The sequence below is a fragment of the Natator depressus genome, chromosome 10, assembly GCF_965152275.1.
Source record: "Natator depressus isolate rNatDep1 chromosome 10, rNatDep2.hap1, whole genome shotgun sequence".
Classification (NCBI taxonomy): domain Eukaryota; kingdom Metazoa; phylum Chordata; order Testudines; family Cheloniidae; genus Natator; species Natator depressus.
Window position 1 is genome coordinate 31,639,834 of NC_134243.1, and position 21,773 is coordinate 31,661,606.

Genomic DNA, 21,773 nt, shown 5'->3' on the forward strand with positions numbered 1-21,773 from the left:
GCGGAGGCGCGGGGGGCGCGGCGGAGCCGGTCTCTCCCGGCAGCGGCTGGGCTGGAGCCGCGGCGCAGGCTGAGCCGTGCAGGGCTCGCTGCTCTCCGTGTCGCCGCCAGACCGAGCGGCTGCGGCCATGGGGGTCCCGGGCCGCCCGCCTTGTGCTGCTTCCCCGCGGCCGCCGCTTGCGGCCTCTGGCCGCCGCCGCTGCTGAGCCGCATGGGCCGGGCCCCGCGCCGCGGCTGCTCCGAGCGGGTGAGCGAACGGGAGCGGCCGGAGCCAGGCCCCAGCCGTGCTGCGCTGAGGCCGCCGGGCCGAGCCGGGGAGGCCGCCGCATTGTGGGGCCGCCGGGACGGGCCGGCTCCGACCCGGCGCTAGGCCGCCGCCGCTGGCGGGGGAGCGGGCCGGGCGTGCGGGTTCCGCCCGCGGGCGCTGGGCTGCCGCCGGGCCGGCGGGAGGAGGGGGGTTGGGGTCCCCGGCGGGTGGGGGCAGCCAGGCTCCCCGCGGAGCGCCCGCGAGGGTCCCGGCCCCGCGTCCTGCTCGCTCAGTTGGAGCCATGGTTCCTGTCAGTGCCGCAGCGCCCGACCGGACCTGCCGGGCTGGCTGGCCCGGGGCTGCGGGAGCCTCCGAGCCCAGGGCACTGGCCAGCAGCAGGGAGAAGGAGCAGCCCTCTCGGGAGCCCCAGGGCAGCGCGGGGGAGGATCATTATCCGGCCAGTTAGGAGGGATTATAGGGAGAAAATCCAGGGTCTGGGCACCAAGGCCTCGATCCGCGCCGGAACAGCACGTAGCCGCCGGGATCGGGGCCTCAGACTGTGCATGTGTCTCCGCACCATGTACCTGGGCTGTGCCCAGAGTCACCAGGCATGGCGATTTACAGAAGTGCCTTCAAGCTTTCCCCGGAGTTGAAATGCTCAGGGCTTCTTAGGGCTTGAGAAATGGAGCCTTGCTTGCAACTGGGAGCAAAATGGCTCGTGTGTCAGTTTCGGAGTGTGAGGTTCAACTCAATGAAAAGGTTAAAATGTTATGTTGGATGTTTAGGTGCTGGGAATCTTTATTGTGAAGATCAGATTATTTCCATGACTTCGTTGCTCCAGTGATGGAAGAGAAACATACTGTAAACGGGGCATAGTATGAAATAAGAATACACTAAATTACAGGTGTTCAGGCAAACCTCAGAATAGCAACTGAATGTTGTACGTGTTTTGATCCAGCAGTTGTAATGAGAAACTATCTCTTGGTCTCAGGATCACAAAAAACAGTTGAAACACACAGTTATCTAGGAATTAAAATCAGTTAACCTAATTGTTTCTCACTTTATTTTGTTTTGTGATGAGGTACGAACTGTTTGGTGGCTTGAAGGCCAGCCCGGGCACCTTCTAGCTGTATTTTTTCAGCTCAGTTGGGAGCAACAGAAGTGGGAAAGTTGTCTGAAAGATGTATTCATTTGTGTGGGGTGAGCTTTGTGAGAGAGGCTTTTATTTCATAATTATTTTCCTTGGTATATTTTCACATGCAATTGAATTAGTCCATCTAAAGAAGTTATTTGTAAGACAGCTGCAGCTTTACAGCATTCAGGTCTTTGAGTTCACCAGTATTATTTTGTAACACAAAACTTTTGTTAGTGTCTTTAAAGAATTTAAGTTGTATTGATTTATTACAAAAGTAGGTACTAGAGGTGGTACATTTCTACTCCTGCCTCCATAAATAAACACCTTCTGCACCATGTTGATTCAAATTACTTTTAAAAATATTGTTTGATTATTTCTCATCGTCAGGTGGTGACTAGAAATGTTCTCAGGGCCAGTAGCAAATAATGGTTGTTAGCTTGCATGAAATGTCAGTAAATACCCTCCATTCCATGAAGTATAATGGTATATTTAGTAATACTGTACCATACTCACCATTTTTACATTATGCTCATTTATTACAGGAGTGTAATTGAGAAATAATGCAAAATATTCTGGGAATGACAGTGTATTATGATTATCTGTACATTATGATTTTAATTTCACTAAAGTATATTGTTCTCTTAACCTAATGAATGCTCAAAATGCTTGTCTGTTAAAAGTGCTAAGGCACTGTCAAAATGTCTCCAGAACTGGAGGGGAATTTCATGACAGTTGATTGTATTGAAAGTTGTCCATGCTTGCTTAAGTTATATTCTTGATTTTAATGCTAATTGGAAGTTTTTTCAGAATATTTTCACATGCCCTGAAAGAAATTCCAAAACTATTATGGAGATGTGACTTTACCTAGTGGTTAGCTATGTTAAAATACTGTATATTTTATAACTTAAGTCTGGTATACAAACATACACATTAAAAAATTCAAGTAAATCCCCTATTTAAGAAATTTGTATAAATCCTCTTCTAGGATTGGTCATCAGTTTGTTTAGCTACCTCAGTATTAGGAAGCTTAAAAATACTGGAGTACTCTTAAAAATAGTCATGTGTGTTAGAATTTTTATCTGCAATATTTCTTAATGTTGTTCTCATTTGTTTCAGCAGAACAAACACATTCACTCTGGAACTACTGATACTGGTGTTTTGAGACGAAGCCTGTTCCCTCATTGTTCCTGTGCAAGCAGGCACCATAAAAATGAATATCCAGGGGAAAGGCTTCCCTTTGGATCTTGGGGGAAGCTTCACCGAAGATGCTCCAAGGCCACCGGTCCCTGGTGAGGAGGGTGAGCTAGTTTCTACAGATTCAAGACCAATCAGCCACGGCTTCTACTCTGGTAAAAGTGACGTTATTAAAAATGAGACTTCCACAGCAACACCGAGGCGCTCTGATCTGGATTTGGGGTATGAACCTGAGGGGAGTGCTTCTCCAACTCCACCCTACCTGAAATGGGCTGAGTCGTTGCACTCCTTGTTGGATGATCAAGATGGGATAAATCTGTTCAGGACTTTCCTGAAGCAGGAGGACTGTGCAGATTTGCTGGACTTCTGGTTTGCCTGCAGTGGCTTCAGGAAGCTAGAGCCCTGCGTCTCCAATGAGGAAAAGAGGCTCAAATTGGCTAAAGCTATTTACAAAAAGTACATTCTGGACAATAATGGGATAGTATCCCGGCAAATCAAACCAGCCACAAAAAGCTTCATAAAAGATTGTGTCATGAAACTGCAAATTGATCCTGACATGTTTGACCAGGCCCAAACTGAGATTCAGTGCATGATCGAAGATAATACCTATCCTTTGTTCCTTAAGTCAGATATTTATTTGGAATATACAAGGACAGGTGGGGAAAGTCCTAAAATTTATAGTGATCAGAGCTCAGGATCTGGGACAGGTAAAGGACTGCCTGGATATTTGCCTACTCTTAATGAGGATGAGGAGTGGAAGTGTGACCAAGACACCGAAGAGGAAACCAGCCGAGATTCAGCCCCATCCAGCAGGCTTACTCAGAAGCTGCTTTTGGAGACAGCAACCCAGCGTGCCACATCAACCAGGCGATATAGCGAGGGAAGAGAGTTCAGGTACATTAGCCTGATAGAACAAAATTTCTAGTGTCTTGTGTCTGTAGAACTTTCATGAAAGCCGTTTGGGCTTCTTGAGGCTGTTGTGAATTTGGGGATGCATGTGGGACTGTGTAAGTGTCAGTTTTGGGGATGAATGCTACCTTTTCATTTGGAAATTTTGTTTGGAATGCAAGCTTTTTTGTTTGTTTGTTTTTGTTTTTTTTTGAGGAGAGTCAGTCTGAAGTATCTGTAGAAACTGAGAACTGTGCTTGACAGATTCTCTATGATTTCTATTAATCACACCTGAAGTATGTTTCCATCAGCTCCTTAAGATGAGTGTCATTTGAAAGATGGAGGGCTAATGCATCAATCATGGCCATGGGTGGTCCTCTCATGTGCATTGAAGAATGATTCAAATGAGCTGCATTTCCAGGTTTGCATTTGGCCTGTAGGGGAGAAATGACAGTATTTAGTGGTTGAACTGTAGATTTTATATACTCATAATTAGGGTCCTACCAAATTCATGGCCGTGAAAAACGCGTCACGGATGGTGAAATCTGGTCTTCCTCTGTGAAATCTGGTCTTTTATATGCTTTTACCCGATACTGTACGGAGACCAGCGTTTCTCAAATTGGGGGTCCTGACCCAAAAGGGAGTTGCAGGGAAGTCTCAAAGTTATTTTAGGGGGATTGCGTTATTGCCACCCTTATTTCTGCACTGCCTTCAGAGCTGGGCAGCCGGAGAGCGGTGGCTTTTGGCCGGGTGCTCAGTTCTGAAGGCAGTGCCCTACCAGCAGCGCAGAAGTCAGGGTGGCAATACCATACCATGCCACCCTGACTTCTGCACTGCTGCTTTCAGAGCTGAGCAGCTGGAGAGTGGCAGCTGCTGACCAAGGGCCCAGCTCTGAAGGCACCAGTGCAGAAGTCAGGGTGGCAATACCATACCATGCCATCCTTACTTCTGTGCTGTTACTGGCAGCGGCTCTGCCTTCAGAACTGGGCTCCTAGCCAGCAGCCGGCTGCCCAGCTTTGAAGGCACCACTACCGTCAGCAGCAGCACAGAAGTAAGGGTAGCAGTACCGCAACCCTCCTACAATAACCTTGCAACCACCCTACAACTCCTTTTTGGGTCGGGCCCCCACAATTACAACACTGTGAAATTTCAGATTTACATATCTGAAATCATGAAATTTGCAGTTTTTAAAATCCTATGACCATGAAATTGACCAAAATGGACCGTGAATTTGGTAGGGCCTTACTCATAATAGGGCTTTGCTGTGTGAATATGTAAGGGAATACTCAGTGTGACTGGTGACTACAAGTTCTTTGTCACTTGAGCGATGGCACCCATCATATTCCTCTCTACCAAATGGAATGCATAGCAATCCGTGGAAGTGATTTTTGATTTGGTCTTAAAGGCTTCCTGACAGTGGATTCTATCAGTGCCATCCAAAAGGAGGAGTTGCCAAATTTAGCTATTTATTTTTCCCTTATGGTCTTTCTTTTCATCCAAATCATTGTTTTTCATAAATAAGATACTCTATTTCCTGTCATTCCTCCCACGTCCTTCCAGCTAACACAGAGTTGTAAGTTCAGTTAAAATGCCAAATATTTAATTTATCAGGGAGTTCTCCAGGTTCAGTAACATGTCCAGAGTGCGTTCTTATTTCTTTAAAATAAAATCACCTTTTTTTAGTACATCTTAGGCTAAAATTTGGCCACTTTGTGAAGGTTATAAAATGAAGCAGCTAAAAGTTTCCTGATCAAAGCTGCCCCAGCCTTAGGAGAAGGTATTTATGGATTTAATCTCACTCAGCAGTCCTTTAGTCTGGCAGCTGGAAATTCATCCCTCCCTCTGCAAAGCCTCAGCCCATTGCAGATGCTGAAGCATTTTCATTTTGATCCTTGTTTTTGTACAGATTTTGAGGAGGGAATGTTGAATGTGAAACTTTGAAAAAAAGAGGGAATTCATGTGACTCCCTGCTGGTTTAATCAAGAATCTAAAAAACAAAATCCCACATCCTGGGACTTTCCTGTGGAGTTAATAAAAACCTTGAACATTTCTTGAAGTGCATTTTGATTGACCAGTTGGTTACCTACTATAAGGGAAGATTAGAACATTTTAAGATTTAAGTATCTTTTTATTTAAGTGATAAATAGCTTTTAAGATTGGAAATAACTGGTTTGAGGTAGAGTTTTCTCATTTCTAGAACAGGTAACAAAAGAGTATTTAGCAGTTCTGCACTTCTCAGATCTAATTTAGGGAAAATACCATGAATGTATTGGTTGAATACTTATTTTAAAACACCATGAAATAGTGGCACTGTGTAATAAGGTTTATAAAGTTCAGAGGCTTTCATACTAGATCAGAGCAATATGAGATGGGATTAAACACAGGTTGTGCATCTGAGAAAAAATAAACAGGGATATTCATCTTTCGTAAAACTTTGTGCTCAACAGTCCGTCACTACAGCTACAGATTTTTCACTGTCAGGTGCCTCTTGGAAATTCTTGCCATCAGTGGGTACTTAAGTGAGATGCATTTCCATACCAGGAATTACTGAATGGGAATAACATTTTTAAAAACATTAATATATGTATTACTATAGGTCCAGAGGATCCATTGTGCAAAGGGGATGTACAAATATATATGTAGACATGATCCACCCTCCCAAAAAGCTCATAAGCTAAAAGTAATTTGATATCTTAATTGCCAATCCATCCTTGTAGAACAGGTCATCTAACCAAAGTCCTCCAGGGGTACAGCGTACCAACCGTTGTTTTGAGCGGTATTGTAAACATTAAGACCTTGCTCCTGCAAACACTTAAGTGCCTGAGTACTTTTCTCATCATTAAATTATTTAATTTTTTTATCTGATTTTTTTATTAAAACTGGATTTTTTAAATTTAAATAGGTTTATTTTTTTTAAAAAAATCACACGTATAATTAGGACAACCTATATTAAGCCCTAAACTCATTATAATCCATAAAAAATAATTTAAATGTTTTTTTTTTTAAATAAAGCAGTACGGGTTTGCTGCCGAGCTTTACAGAAAGTCAAACCACTGAACTGGTGGAAGTCACTGGCTAAGCTCTACTGCCTAACAGACTGGAGTTTGTTAAAGTGATAAGTCAGCTTTTGACAGCAGTAGCCTCTTCTGCAAATGGAGAGAGACTATTTTCTTCATTTTAGTTTATTCAGCTAGTTCAGTTTGAGCAGTTCATTCTGGGATAAGAAACCAGTTGGGAGTTGTGAAAAGCAGGAAAGCTTGTTTTCCCCTTCCAATCTATGAATAAAAACTAGGAATGAGAGGATGAGATCTACTAGTTCTAAAATCTTGAAGGAAAGGTTGAACAGAAACAGTCAGTTCAATTCACTAACTACAGATGAGACTGCCTACATTTAATAAATCAGTTTGTTTTAAAAAACTATTTTGATAAACTTTCTGATACACCATTTTGTTCTTAGGTATCCAGCACATTTAAGACACTCTTATTTAACTTATAACCCCCCCAACCATTTTAAAATGTTTTTGTGTATTTTCAATTGAATTTGAATTTCCATCCAAATAGAACTTGACACAAATAACAAGTAAAAAATTATCTACTTAAATAAAAAAAGTATCATTCACTGTTTTTCTAACATAATAAAAATGTGAAAATTAAGAATCTGAATAAATTTTAAATTAAGCTATAGAATTACTTAAATGAGTACAGATATATTATTCTTTTGGTTAACAACATTTTTTTAAAAACCAACAAATTTAGGGAAAAAGGGTATATTTAACTGCAAGATAACATGTTTTAATGGTACCAACCAATGAGAAACAACTTTTCTTTAGGAAAATAACTGAAAAGTACAAATGCAAAACAAGATTAAAATTGATGATTTAAATCATGATTAAAATCACTTCAATTTAAATTAGTCCACTTTGCTTTTCTCATGTGAGCAGTGCCTTTGAAGCCAAGTGGACTACTTACATATGTACGTTCTTATTGTATATAAGCATGTGCAGATCAGGGCCTTTGGTTGTCTTCAACATTTTCACAATTCTTCTGGTTTTGTATGTAGGATAATTTCCAATTTGTTATTGAAAGAGCACTGGTATTAGCTTTTTTTCTTTCAACCTCCTACATTTATAGGTCTGTTTAATCTTCCCCAAATTTAACCTCTGCATATTGTTTGACTTCCATGGAAATTGAATAAAGAAGAATTTGTACAGTTAGAACTTAAACTATTTGTTTTTGTGAACATGCATTTTTAGTCAGATTCAAATCTTTGCAGCATAAGAGGCTTAAAGTGTTAAATTCCCCATCTCATGAAAATAAAACAAATATAAATATTTGCTCAGACCATTTCAATTAAGCCTGTTATTAGTGTGATATATTCCTGAAGGTGAGTGTTCGCTCATGCGTAGTATGGAGAGCATTGTTTAAAATAAAAGTGTCATATTTCCTACTGTGATTTGTATAGGAAGGAAAAGGCAAATAGTCATTGCACGTAGGCTACTGCAAATTAATTGGACATTGGTTATGGATCAGTGAACTTCAAAGAAGGTAACCTCAGAAGATCTCGTGCATTAACGCACAGCTTCCAAAACTGACACTAGCATGGTAGTGAGTGTGACTAAATCTTTTATTAACCTTCTTTTGAGATCCACTGATGGGATTTTTCTGAGTTATGAAGAGCAGAAATTAAACTTTTGCCTTGCAGATTTATTTTGAAGTATTCTAATAAAACCTGCACATTTTAAAGATTTGGAACTCTATTGCTAGTCATTAAGTTGCCAGGTTACATGTCACATTCTTCTTTTGTGTGTGCAGGTTTCTTCTACTAATTACTTTATTTATCTAAATTTGGTCTAAGATCTCCCCAACTATAGATGCCCATCCGGAGCTCTGGGTGTCCTTGACTTGCACCATAAACTAGGAGTTACAAAACCCCCTGTTGAACAGTGAGGTCATACTTGCTTTACTAAATCATAAACTCCCAGCTACTGTTTTGTTTTGTTAAAGAATAATTAACTTTGTTTTAGAAGATACCTTACACACATTCACTTGGCTTTGTTTTGGCAGAGGTAATCAAGGGGGCAGCATTGTGTAACAACTGTTTTGGGTTTTTTCGGAAAAAACAATCTAGTGGTGTTTGGTTTCTCCATTTTTTTAAAATTTATTGAAAATTTATGTCACTCTGAAAGGTTTCCATGAACATGACATACATTAGAGAGGGAAAATAGGTGGAGTGATTGGTGAATGGAGGGGACATGGTTAAAGGTGAAATCCGCTGTCATTGGATATTGGAGAGTGGAAAGTTTAACTTGAGAGGGCTTGAATTGCTAGAACTGGAAAACTTGTGGAAGGTGGGCTTGATGTCTGATAACATGAAGTAGTTTTTATATGAAGCTGGCTAGCTAATGTTATTTTTCAGTCTTTGCAGAGTTGAATGCACTAGGGGGGTGGTATTTCATTTCAACTATAGTAAATGTGAAAGCTGCTATTTAATAGTGAAAACAATTGTGTGTACTGATTATCAAACTTCAGCATGTGAATTTATGTGACTCATCATAATCAAAGTTGAATGAAATAATGGGAAACAAGTGATTTGAGTGGATGGAAGTACTTATCTTTAACTCTTTAAAAGTAAATGTAAACATTGTCAAGTTAAGTGGTAGAATTGGACAGATCTGTGCTCATCTCAAAACATGGGAAAAAATTGGTTTCTTTAGGTTGTTCAAGAGCAAATGTTCATTGAATAAAACTGTTGTTGAAGTGGAAGCGAAGTACAATGATTTGAAGAAGTTTGGTGATCTTGCAAGTTAGACTTTTAAATAGATATGTGATAATGTAAGTCCCTGCTCCGGGCCTTCCAGCAGCAATTCAATACCAGGTAAATTCAGAGTGGTCTCTGTTCACCTTCAACATCCAACAAATGGCAAAGATCAATGGGTGATATGCCATAACAATAACTGAAAATCAAAGATGTTAACTTGATAAGTTGCAACCTTCTTCATTCTAACAACATTGCCTTAATTGTAGCACAAAATGATCAGTTTAAAGGAATAAATGAAGCACTTATCTTGGATATATCCTGCTGCAGGGTGACTTTATTAAAATAATCAATTTTAATCTTGTTTTGCATTTATATTTCATTTTCCTAAAAATTTTTTTTAAAAAAGTTGATTCTCTTTAGTATAATTTGGCACTACTTTTTACTAACTAGGAGAATATATTCTCTATACACACTATTTAAACAATTATATTTCTTAACATACATTTAGTCAGAGTTTTAATGTTTACTTATCGCTTATTTCAAACTGCATTTGGATGGAAATTAGAATTCAATTAAAATGCACAAAACCAGCATTTTAAAATTGTTTTTTTTACAAAAATGACCTTAAATGTGCTGGATACTTTTCTTTTATACAGTTATCAAAGCACGTTCTTCTTATAAAACTGAGTTCTTAAGCAAAACAACTGTCTGTAGTTAGTGAAATGAATTGATTGTTTCTGGACCCCATGTCCTTAAAGATTTTAGAACTAGTAGATCTCATCTTTCTACGCTTTATTTTTAGTCCTAGATTGGAAGAGAAAAATAAACTTCCTTGCTTTTTCTCAACTCCCAATTGTTTTTTCAACTTTGTATGAGTTAGTTATTGAATTGAATTAGTTGAATAAACTGAAATGAAGAAAATAACTCTCTCTGCACCTGCACAAGAGGAGGCTCCTGCTGTCAAGAGCTGGCTTAGCACTTCAGCCAACTCTGGTTCCAGGTGCTTAGCCACTGACACCCACCAATTCTATAGTTTTGACTTTTTTTGAGACTTTGGCAGCAAATGTACTGCTTGAATATTATTTGCTTACATTAATTTAAATGATTTTAGTAGATTATAGTAAATGTAGGCTTTAACATAGTTTGTCATAATCTCAATTTTAATTTTATATAGGAATTCTAAAGAGGAAAAATATAATTATTAAATAAAAACCTGATATAAATCTAATTTTTTTTTAAATCATTGATTTTTTTATCCATCCTGCTCCACTAGATAGATTTGAACTCGCAGGTCCATTGCTTGATGCTGCAAGTGAAGGAAGAGTACAAGTTAAATGAAGAACTAAAAACCAAAACTCAGCACTTAAATTAATGAAAAAATGGTTGGCTAATCATAAGAAAGAATGGTTTCAAGAATCCGTACTAGGAAAATTTGATTTGATGTCTAAAAAGAAAACCACAGATTATGTTAAATTGGTGAAGATGCTATCCAGGAGCGTAGAGGAAATTATGACAGCCATTTGTTCAGACAATAAAAATAAAAGTTTAAAAAATGAGAACTGCTCCGATATAAAGATCCTAAACTTCTGATTTATGGGTACAAAACTTATTATTTAAACCACATTTTGAAATAAACAACACAGTTCTAAAAGCATTTTCATAGAATATCAGGGTTGGAAGGGACTTCAGGAGGTCATCTAGTTCAACCTCCTGCTCAAAGCAGGACCAATCCCCAATTTTTGCCCCAGATCCCTAAATGGCCCCCTCAGGGATTGAACTCACAGCCCTGGGTTTAGCAGGCCACACTCAAACCACTGAGCTATCCCCTTTACAGAATGTCAAAAATGCTTTAAATCACCATTAACTTCAGAGTTGTTTGGTTTGTTGAAAAAGGAGGATAGATGCCATGGCTCCCCAAGGACTCTTTTTAGAAGATTCTGTATATTTGTATTCAAATGTTATCAGTGTTGAAATTTTCAACAAGCATGAGGTGGACTCTGATCAAAACATAGCCCATTTTTTTTCATAACATGGCGCTCTACTGATAGATATGAGACTTACAGAAACAATTGAAGGAGGTTTCAGAAGGACATGACAGTTTAGTCTGACACTTCTCTTGCAGTTTTAGTCGTAATCTGACTTGATTTAACCAACAGTGAAAAACTGCAGCTACACAGAGAGAAAGCTGAAAAATAATTCAGTGAAGCTTAGGCAACATAACTGATCCCAAATAAAAATGTCATAAGTTGAGCCCATATCAAGAAGAAGCTGAAGCGTGGATGATGGAAGGTGATCTTGATGATTCTTCTGTTAGTGTTTACATTTTGAGACCCAAATTTCTACCTCGACCTCCGTTGGCGAAGGAGTTTGTGTCATGGTTCATTGCACTGAAGTGGTGGGAAATTGTGGAAGTAAAAACCTAGGACAGTTGAAGTCAGAATTTTGACCATTTTTATAACCTGGATTGTGGTGTAGCCAGCTCAGCATTAATTTAACTTTTTTTTTTAGTATGTTTGGGTTGGTCTGGTTGAAACTTCATAATAGACTGGTTACTGAAAGAGCAAATAGTTACTAAAGGTATACCTGTATGTAAGGGCAGATACAAAAAAGTGTTAGACCTCACGAGCGGAGCTGGTTTGTTCTATTCGCAGAAGTACAAGTTTTTTCTTGGACAAGATGTTCCTTCTTTTACTTGGGGAAATAATATGCTTTGAAAGAGAATCACTTGGGGCCCTCTGCTTTGTGGTGTTTTTTGCAAAACCTTAATGGGTATTTTCCCAGGGAAAAAAATGTTTTGTTTGATTTGAGGAAAATCACAACCTTGACTTGTAGCCAATAATAGGCCACAACCTGTGCATCAGAATCAAGGCCTTCCTGGCTGGTGAAGGCCAGTACAGTCAGTTATTGCTGGAGATAGTCAGCCTCTCTGTTAGGGAGAGCATGGAAGCTAGCATGCTTCCTTTCTTCAAAAAAATCATCTTTTGACATAGACAGTCTAGGCAGCCATAGTCCAGTGTGGTGCCTTCCCTTTTGGAGTAAGGTTTTGAGAAGGTTGTGGCACATTGGTTCTCATAGCATCTGGTTGTGTTTGATTATCTTAACCCTTGTCAGTCTGGGTACAGATCTAGGTTTGGTATAGCTCTTGTTGTTTGGTTGATGTTTTCTTAGCAATTAACAACAATCAGGGGTCACTGCTGATATAGCAGATATACCAGCTGCTCGCCATACTGGTGATCATGAGGCATTGCTGATTTGTCTGCAGTCTCGAGCAGGAGTGTATGGTGCTACCTGGTTTTGTTCTCTCATAGCTGAAAGGCCCCAAAGGGTTGTATTGGGTAATTGCTTGTCAACTCCATGGGCACTCTCACGGGGTAGCATAGATACTAATTTATCCTCCTTTATATTCAGTGTATATGTGGGATCAGTAGGGAGGTTAATGAGGAGACTTGGGCAGCAGTGCTTTCAATCTGCTGATGACAACCAGCTTAGTTTTTCTCAGTTGCTCCAGCATGTGGTGGCAATTGGGTCATGGAGCTGGCTGAGGCTCCACTGGACAAGATTGGGGTGATGCTGGTAGGTTAGGAGAAACAACTGGAAGTGAAGGTGGAGACTATGTCTGTCTCTAGAATTGGGAGCATTCAACCACCATTGTTAAGCTGAAGGCATAATTTGGGGATCTGACTAGATCAATGGCTGGGTTTAGAAAATCATATAGGAGCTGTGCTCAAGAAAGACTTGTGCCATCTATACCTGGCTAGAAGAGTATCTCCTCCCAGTTGAGAGGCCCGTCTGTACAATCAAGTTGCACTGATTTAACTAAAACCCATTTTTAAATTGATGTAGTTAAACTGATGTGAGCGCCTGCGTGGACACACTTATATCAACAATTTAAAGTGTGTTGTTACAAGGTTTTGCTCAGGTTTGATGTTATGTAAACCTGAGCAGTGTTTATGTGTAGACAAGGCCTTATTTATCAACTGAATTGAAGAAATAGTTCATCTGTTGTGTTTGGATGTGGATTGATATTTGGGTTTCTTTTTAGAGAGAGACACTGCAAACCTCTGGCCGTCTGTTTTGATAAGCAATGACAATGTTATCTCTCTCCCTCCAATGTGTACATTTTCTTGCAAGGATTGAATTGAATCTTATTCAGATCACAAAACTTACATTTTTAAAAACAAGTATTTTAAATAGAATTAAATTCTTAGTCTTCCAAAGAGTTTTTAGATTGTCTTCTTCATTTCTAGTATTCTTGGGCTTGTTGTCACGCACTGAAGCTCAGAAATTGGCAATAAATTGATAAAGGATGTTTTACCTTTCATGGAGAAGCTTTGCCTGATTTGATACCTAGCTTCATGCACATTTCTAAGTGGTGTACATTTCTAGTGATCTGTCCACCCCAGCTTTCCCACAATTCTGTTGACACAAGTCCCATGGAATCCATTTGGGAAACATAGTTGGAGTAATTTTGAATTCTGTGCAATATCCAAAAAAGATGGGTACTGAAAAGCTAAGTGAAAATTGATCCAATCCCAGAAATCTGTGCTGAATATACCCAATAAGTGGGCCATATGGTACATTTACGTGCCTTGCAGTTCAACCTTAACTTCGGTTTATCTGTTTGGAGATGTTCTTTGTTGTGGCTATATGGGGCTAAGTTTCCCTGTGTAATTTCAGAATGTAGGACGTTCGTGCAGTTATTGCGTCTGTAACTCACTTCCTTAATTGGTTGGTTGGACTCTGGATGTATTAACTATCAAGTTGTGCTTCAAAGCCATAATTCAATAGGTTGTTGGGAGAGTCTTAAATCTCCTTGCTGCAATGGCTCTGCTCTTACACAGCACCACCAAAGTCAGTGGAGATCCACCTGCGCACAGAGGCTTGCCTGCGTGGATCATCTTGCAGAACAGTGATTTCAGTGGGGATGGGTGGAGTTAATTTTGGACAGTTCTAATTTGCTTGGATTTTACTGTATTATATACATGTGTCCACCACTACAGATGAATGCATAAATAAATGGCATGGCAGTGACTAGAGGCCATTGCTCATGTTTTGACATCTTCAGGGCAGATACAGGTAGATAAATTTTGGGCTAAATACCCAAAAGCTTTCACCTTGTTGCTGTTTTGATTGCAGTTTATGTAGATTGCCATAGCTAAGAGAGGTAAAATCAGGGTGATTCATTTGTATCAAACAATTGCTGTATATTTTATTTAAAAAAAAAATCCTAAATATTTAGTGGGAAAAGAAAACTCTGGTTTGAAAAGTGGCCATTCATTTAGTGCAGAAAAGTGACATTTTAAGAAGACTCTTAACAGAGGCACCGACACCTGAATTAGTTTATAGAAATATAATCACTGGATTATTAGGTTCATCCTCAAATCTTTTAAGAAATTACAGTTAGTCATTGAAAAGAAGGACCCCCATGTTTTTTAAGCTACAGATAGGAGCTGTAGTAATGATTTAATTTGCAGTCTGCCTCTGAGTGCACTGGATTAGTTGGTTTCTCTATGTGAAAAGATTTGAAATTAGATAGAAACTGAGGTTAATTATGTGTTCTAAATGGAATATGTGAAGACGACAAAGCAAGAACCCATACGATTTGATATGGTCTGTGAAGCTAAGCATAATGTTTCAGTACGGAGAAATTTTTTTCTTTTGTTCAGCTATAAGGGTTTTAGTCACAGAAATTGAAATGATTAAAAAGCCAAATTGGTTGTATGTGTAATTCGGAACATCTCTCTGAAAGGATTTGACACTTATTTAGCGAGTGCAGACATACTAACTATACTTCAAACTAAAACAGCAATTTGGTTTTTCCCCTGCCCTGATGGACTGTATAAAGTGTGTTCTCTGTGTGCAGGTATTTCTCTGCTGTTGGTTGGGGGTAGTTACAATCAGTGGCTTATTATGAAACTCTTCAGTGACAATGGACTGTAAGAACTTTTCCAGTTTATTTTAATGGTGGTAATTTGGCAGTTAACCCATGTTTGGAGGAGCAGCTGCACTATTGCCTGTATAGGATATTAAACAAGTCCAACATCATCAAGCCTAATGCCAGTAATTAACCAATTACAGTCTACCTAGCATGAACATGCAGTTCTGTAGCCTGGGAAACTACAAAATAGGTACCTCTGCTGTAGCACCAAGCCCCCAACAATATACAGCTATTTTAGTGACAATTTGTTGACCAAAAAAGCATTTTTTGTTCTAAAAATGCAATATTTATGTTATGACTTCAAAAATCATATCTCCAATATTAATAAGTAATTTAACACACATTTCTATTGCTATCCTAGCGTTAATATGACAAACCTACAGTTGCCAAAAATTGGTGAAGTGAATTTTTTGAAATAAAGAACAGTAAATTTCTTCGTTTAAAGAGTCTGTCAACCCCCTTACACTTAATTGTTTGTTAGATGCTTAAAAACCAAAAGTGTTAAAAAGACTCGTATAACGTTATTTTAAAACATGCTTTTACATTCAAGAGGATAAACTGCCTCACTTTCTGCTGTAAGCAGAATTTGCTCCTTGTCCGGCTAGACCGGGGCGGGCAAACTTTTTGGCCTGAGGGCCACGTCGGGTTTCCAAAATTGTATGGAGGGCTGGTTAGGGGAGACTGTGCCTTCCCAAACAGCTAGGCGTGGCCCGGCCCCCAACTCCTATCCAACCCCCACTGCCAGGACTCCTACCCCATCCAACCCCAATCCCTGTCCCCTGATGGCCCCCGCCCCCCGAGGACTCCTGCCCCATCCACCACTCCCTGTCCCCTGACTGTCCCTGGATTTCCCGCCCCTGCTGGCCCCCTGCCGCCCCATCCAACCCCTCCTCTCATTCCTGACTGCCCTCCCCCGGGACCCCTGCCCCCATTCAACCCCCCTGTTCCCTGCCCTCTGACCGCCGCAACCCTTATCCACACCCCCGCTCCCCGACCACACCCCCGAACTCCCCTGCCCTCTATCCAACCCCCCCCACCACCACTCCCTGCCCCCTTACCGCGCTGCCTGGAGCAACCGGTGGCTGGTGCCCAGCTGGAGCCAGCCACACCACTGCGCAGCACAGAGCACCGGGTCAGGCCGGGCTCTGCAGCTGCGCTGCCCCAGGAGCTCTCAGCCCAGAGCATTGCACCGGCAGTGCAGTGAGCTGAGGCTGTGAAGGGGGGGGGGGGGGAGGCTGGGCGCTAGCCTCCCAGGCCAGGAGCTCAGGGGCCGGGCAGGAGGGTCCTGCGGGCCTTATTTTGTCCACCTCTGGGCTAGACATATGAGAATCTTGGTCTCTGTCAACTACAATAGGAAAAAACATTCTCTTAATTGAGGTCCTATATTTATCCTTCTTGAATCTTTCTTTGTCCACTGCAGAGCAAGGGTCTCTTCAGTACTACAGTGAAACCTCGTGGACATTTCTGAACCTCCCTTTGCCAAGTCTGTATGTTTTAACAACGTTACAATTATGTTCTGAGATAAATCTGTCTTATTCATCTTTCTGCCAGGATGAAACTTACCATGGTCCATTTTCCAGTAAGTCGTCACTCAGAAGTTCTGTAAGATGCTACCATCTTCTGCATAAAGCAATATGTCATAACTACAGCAGACCCTCTCTAGAACGCGCATTGCTAGAGTGCAGATTCACATATAGCGTGGTCGCGGCGACGGATCCCAAATTTAAATATTTAAATTGGGATCCATGGTAACACTATAACGTGGCCCCCACTATAACGTGGCACCGCGCATGGATCCCGAATCCCGCATTCTAGCGAGGGTCTGGTGAAAGTATTACTACTTACCATGTTGTCCCAAGTCTCTCTCTATTATGAGGCAATGAGTAGTTAAGGCTGCAAAGGTTTCTGTGTAAAGTTGAATTTGGAAAGTTCTTTAAAATACACGTATGTAGTCAAATTGACTTGATATCAATGCAGAGCCCAGAGCAGAGTTTGTGGTGCAAATTTAGGGGTATTTGGTTAAGGGGTTCCCGAGACGTAACCCTTTCTTTAGAATACCTGCTTTCTTAATACTTTTTGTTGCAGAGATTGGGAGCCTTTGGAACTATAGGTGGCATCTCAGAAAACTTTTATCATTGAACTGCCCAGCTGAAATCTGTTAGGCCTCAAAACACAATAATTCAAAAGTTATTAGACTTTGTTTCTGAATCTACGGAGTGGTGCACTGGGTTGCTGTGAGCGATGTATGGAACAGCAGCGCTGTGTGCAGACATATGGTTGGGAAGCACAGAGGAAAGAGCAAAGGGAGAGACCCTTCCCCCCTCCCCCATATCCTTTATACTGGGAGGTGTATAGGCCTGAGAGTCAGAAAACATACAATCGAATTCTCGTCTTCCATTACGTTTACATCCTCCTTGTGTCAATGTTGGTGTAAAGGGTAGAAATTAACCTCTTCTGTTCCTCTCTGTCATCTGCTCCTGCTTCCATCTGCTCCATGGTGTTGAGATCAACTGTTCTGCCCTACCAATAAAGAGTTCTTCTTAAAATGTCTCCCATGTTTCTTCACACCAATTGGTTTCCATTTGATGACTCCATGTGGGAGTCTGTATCTGGGTATCTGGAGTACATGCCCCAAATATGACCAGCACTTCTTTCTGTTTCTAGTGGAGACAAGCAGTTGGATGGTGATTTCTCTGATCTCTTCATTGGTGTTTAAGTCTTTCCATCCAACACCCAGGATCTCTCATAGGCGCTTACTTTGGAAGATGTCTAGTTTTCTGTCTAGTGCTTTGGCACATCTCCTGCTATCATGCCCGTATGTTAGCACTGAGATTCTTGGGTTTTTTTCTGGTGCTGAATACCTGTCATTTCCATATCTTTTTGAGTTTAGTGAATGCTGTGGATGCCATTCCTATCCTTGATGTCACTCCTTTCTTGAGGTCTCCATTGACTAGTCTGGTGCTGTCTGGGTAGATGAGCTTTTCTACTTTATTGATGTTTTTGCCTTCTAACATGATGTTGCTGCTTGATTTTCTCCTCTTACAACTTCTGTTAATATTTGTGCAATTCAGAAGCTCTTATTATTGACCAAAGCCTTATATCCCTATCCTAGAGGGAGGCAACTATCCATCCCCACAATTTTACAGACAAGATAACTGAGAAGTTTCACAAGGTCACTTATAGCAGAGCTGGGGATAAAACCTAGGTCTCTGATATGGCAGAGGATCAAACCTCATCCACTTAGCCTTTTGAAATGAACCTGCCAAAGCTGAATTGCTCCAGGCAGTAATCATGTCTTTTATGATAGTCACTGTATTTAAATTCCATCATGTGCAAGTGCTGGAAGAAAGATGAAGACAAAGATGTCGTGTGCTTTGGGCAATGGCCTGGGGTCCAGGAGTACTGGGCTCTGTCCAGCTCTTTACCATAGACTTCATACATCATGATGAACAAATCATTTAAACCAGATTATTTGGAGGTGGAGAGTTTTCGGGAGGGAGCTGCTTTTACACCTGTTGCAATGGCAACATATGAAGCCCCCTAAACAGGTTCCAGAGACAGGACCCTGGTAGAAATCCAAAAAACAGAGATGTGGAGATTGGGTTTCGCTATCTTAGGTAGTTACAGGGCTCTCATCGTTGACACCTCGTAATCATTAATGGGTGTTTTCCTCAGAAATATCACCACACTTTAGAAGTGGAGAACTGAGGCAGAGAGGGAGTAATTGACTTGCCCATGATCACACAGGAAGTTTGTGGCTGAGCCAGGAATCAAAGTTAGGTCTCCTACCTACTAGGACTGTCTTTCCACCCCTATGTGTTACAGAGGCAGTTTGCCTCACTCAGTTTCCATTCTTGGGTCCTCTTCCCGTGTGAATAGCTGAGATTTCATGGTTAGGAAGAATAATTTTTTGTGGTAATGTCCTCAGAACTGTTCCAATGGGTACTTCAGCCTGGCAGTCTCTGGCAGCTGGGGAATGCCCTGTCCCCTGAAGATCCCACCAGTTTTCTTTGCTGTCCCTCCCTGCTGCAGAGCTTTTCAGAGTGGAATCTCCAAACTTCACTTCAAATGTTCAGAAGAACAACTGGGCTCAGTCCTGTCTCCGTCTAATTCCCAGCCGTGTCCCAGGGCTGCATTTTGATTTTTGGGGTGACTGTCCCCTCAGCTCTGCTTCCCCTTCTGAAGTGTTTACAGTGACTGTTGCCCCTGGAGGCTTGAGGGAGTGAGCTAAGCCAAGAAAAGCCAGAGCCTGAAGAAAGAGTCTGTGTCTCCTGTTGTCCCCTTATTGAGTTTCTCGCTGGGGAGTTTGGCTGGCCCTGTGGGAAGAGTACAGTTTCCCTCACAGCCCAAGACAGGTGGGGTTGTCTCAGACCCTCTCCCCTAGGCAGTCGGGGATTGGAAAAGCCTCCCGTAGGCAGTCGGGGATTGGAAAAGCACAAGTCCATGGGGCTGGATACGCTGCATCCGAGGGTGCTAAAGTAGTTGGCTGATGTGATTGCAGAGCCATTGGCCATTATCTTTGAAAACTCATGGCAATCTGGGGAGGTCCCAGATGACTGGAAAAAGGCTGATGCAGTGCCCATCTTTAAAAAAGGGAAGAACTACTACAGGTCAGTCAGCTCACCTCAGTCCCTGGAAAAATCATGGAGCAGGTCATCAAGGAATCAATTCTGAAGCACTTAGAGGAGAGGAAAGTGATCAGGAACAGTCAGCATGGATTCACCAAGGGCAAGTCATGCCTGACAAATCTAGTTGCATTCTATGATGAGATAACTGGGTCTGTGGATGAGGGGAAAGCGGTGGACATGTTATTCCTGGACTTTAGCAAAGGTTTTGATACAGTCTCCCACAGTATTCTTGCCAGCAAGTTAAAGAAGTATGGGCTGGATGAATGGACTATAAGGTGAATAGAAAGCTGGCTAGATCATCGGGCTCAACAGGTAGTGATCGATGGCTCGATGTCTAGATGGCAGCCGGTATCAAGCGGAGTGCCCCAAGGGTCGGTCCTGGGGCCGGTTTTGTTCAATATCTTCATTAACGATCTGGAGGATGGCGTGGATTACACCCTCAGCAAGTTTGCAGATGACACTAAACTGGGAGGAGTGGTAGATATGCTGGAAGGAAGGGATAGGATACAGAGGGACCTAGACAAATTAGATAACTGGGCCAAAAGAAATCTGATGACTTTCAACAAGGACAAGTGCAGAGTCCTGCACTTAAGACAGAAGAATCACATGCACTAATACAGAATAGGGACCGAGTGGCTAGGCAGCAGTTCTGCAGAAAGGGACTTAGGGGTTACAGTGGACGAGAAGCTGGATATGAGTCAACAGTGTGCCCTTGTTGCCAAGAAGGCTAACGGTATTACGGGCTGTATAAGTAGGAGCACTGCCAGCAGATTGAGGGACATGATCATTCCCCTCTATTCGGCATTGGTGAGGCCTCATCTGGAGTACTGTGTCCAGTTTTGGGCCCCCCACTACAAGAAGGATGTGGAAAAATTGGAAAGAGTCCAGAGGAGGGCAACAAAAATGATAGGGGGCTGGAGCATGTGACTTATGAGGAGAGACTGAGGTAACTGGGATTATTTAGTCTGCAGAAGAGAAGAATGAGGGGGGATTTGACACCTGAAAGGGGGTTCCAGAGAGGATGGAGCTAGGCTGTTCTCAGTGGTACCAGATGACCGACCGAGGAGTAATGGTCTCAAGTTGCAGTGGGGGAGGTCTAGGTTGGATATTAGGAAAAACTTTTTTCACTAGGAGGGTGGTGAAGCACTGGAATGCGTTACCTAGGGAGGTGGTGGAATCTCCTTCCTTAGAGGTTTTTAAGGTCAGGCTTGACAAAGCCCTGGCTGGGATGATTTAGTTGGGGATTGGTCCTGCTTTGAGCAGGGGGTTGGACTCGATGACTCCTGAGATCCCTTCCACCCCTGATATTCTACAATTCCCTTGGCCCTTCTCTATGAGAGGAATGAAGCCAGAAAAAGTTGCCCCCTCCTCTTCCCCGTGGGCTCTGGACGCTGCCAATGCCCATACAGAAAGGTGCCTCCAGCCCAGCTCCCTCCCCGATTGCTACTTGTATAGCAAGCCCCACCCCGGCCCCATCCCTTTCCTCAAGGATCCCTGCTCATATACCAGGCTGAGAACTCCAGGGGAAACACCGATCCACCTGACTCACGTGGATCCCCTGCAGCAGAGGGGGTAGAGCTTCTGGGAACCCAGGCTTGAGACCCAGAAGGGCTGATGTGTGGGAGGAGAGACAAATAAGCCCAGTATCTTTGAGGCCAGGGAGATTGCTAGCCATTGGACATATTTTCAGAGCAGTCTCTGAACCCAGTTGTGCTCCCTATTCTGAAACAGGGTTATAGGGACGAACTCTGGAAAGGGGAATAAATGAAATCAGCACTGCTTCCCCTGCTCACCTTCATGGAGTGCGTGCGGCACAGGGTGTAATCCTCAGTGCCTGGTTCCCATGCTCCCCCTCACAGACAGCACTGTACCAGAGCGGTGCAAGAAAGACCAGGCCATAAACATGGTCCGATTCCTCTAGGTATGCCCCCTACCCCCGCTCCCCACACACAAAGGGGGAAAGAAGGCCAGTATTCAAATCAGAGT

General features: G+C 42.1%; 1 protein-coding gene across 1 annotated transcript in view; it reads left to right on the forward strand.

The window, feature by feature from the left end:
• AXIN1 (axin 1) overlaps positions 1–21,773 on the forward strand; it is a 188,892-nt gene that overhangs the window by 27,026 nt on the left and 140,093 nt on the right. Inside the window, exon 2 of the mRNA XM_074965633.1 lies at positions 2,501–3,469. Coding sequence (XP_074821734.1) covers positions 2,592–3,469 — 878 coding nt within the window. The 5' untranslated portion in view covers positions 2,501–2,591. The remainder of the gene's footprint in view (positions 1–2,500; positions 3,470–21,773) is intronic.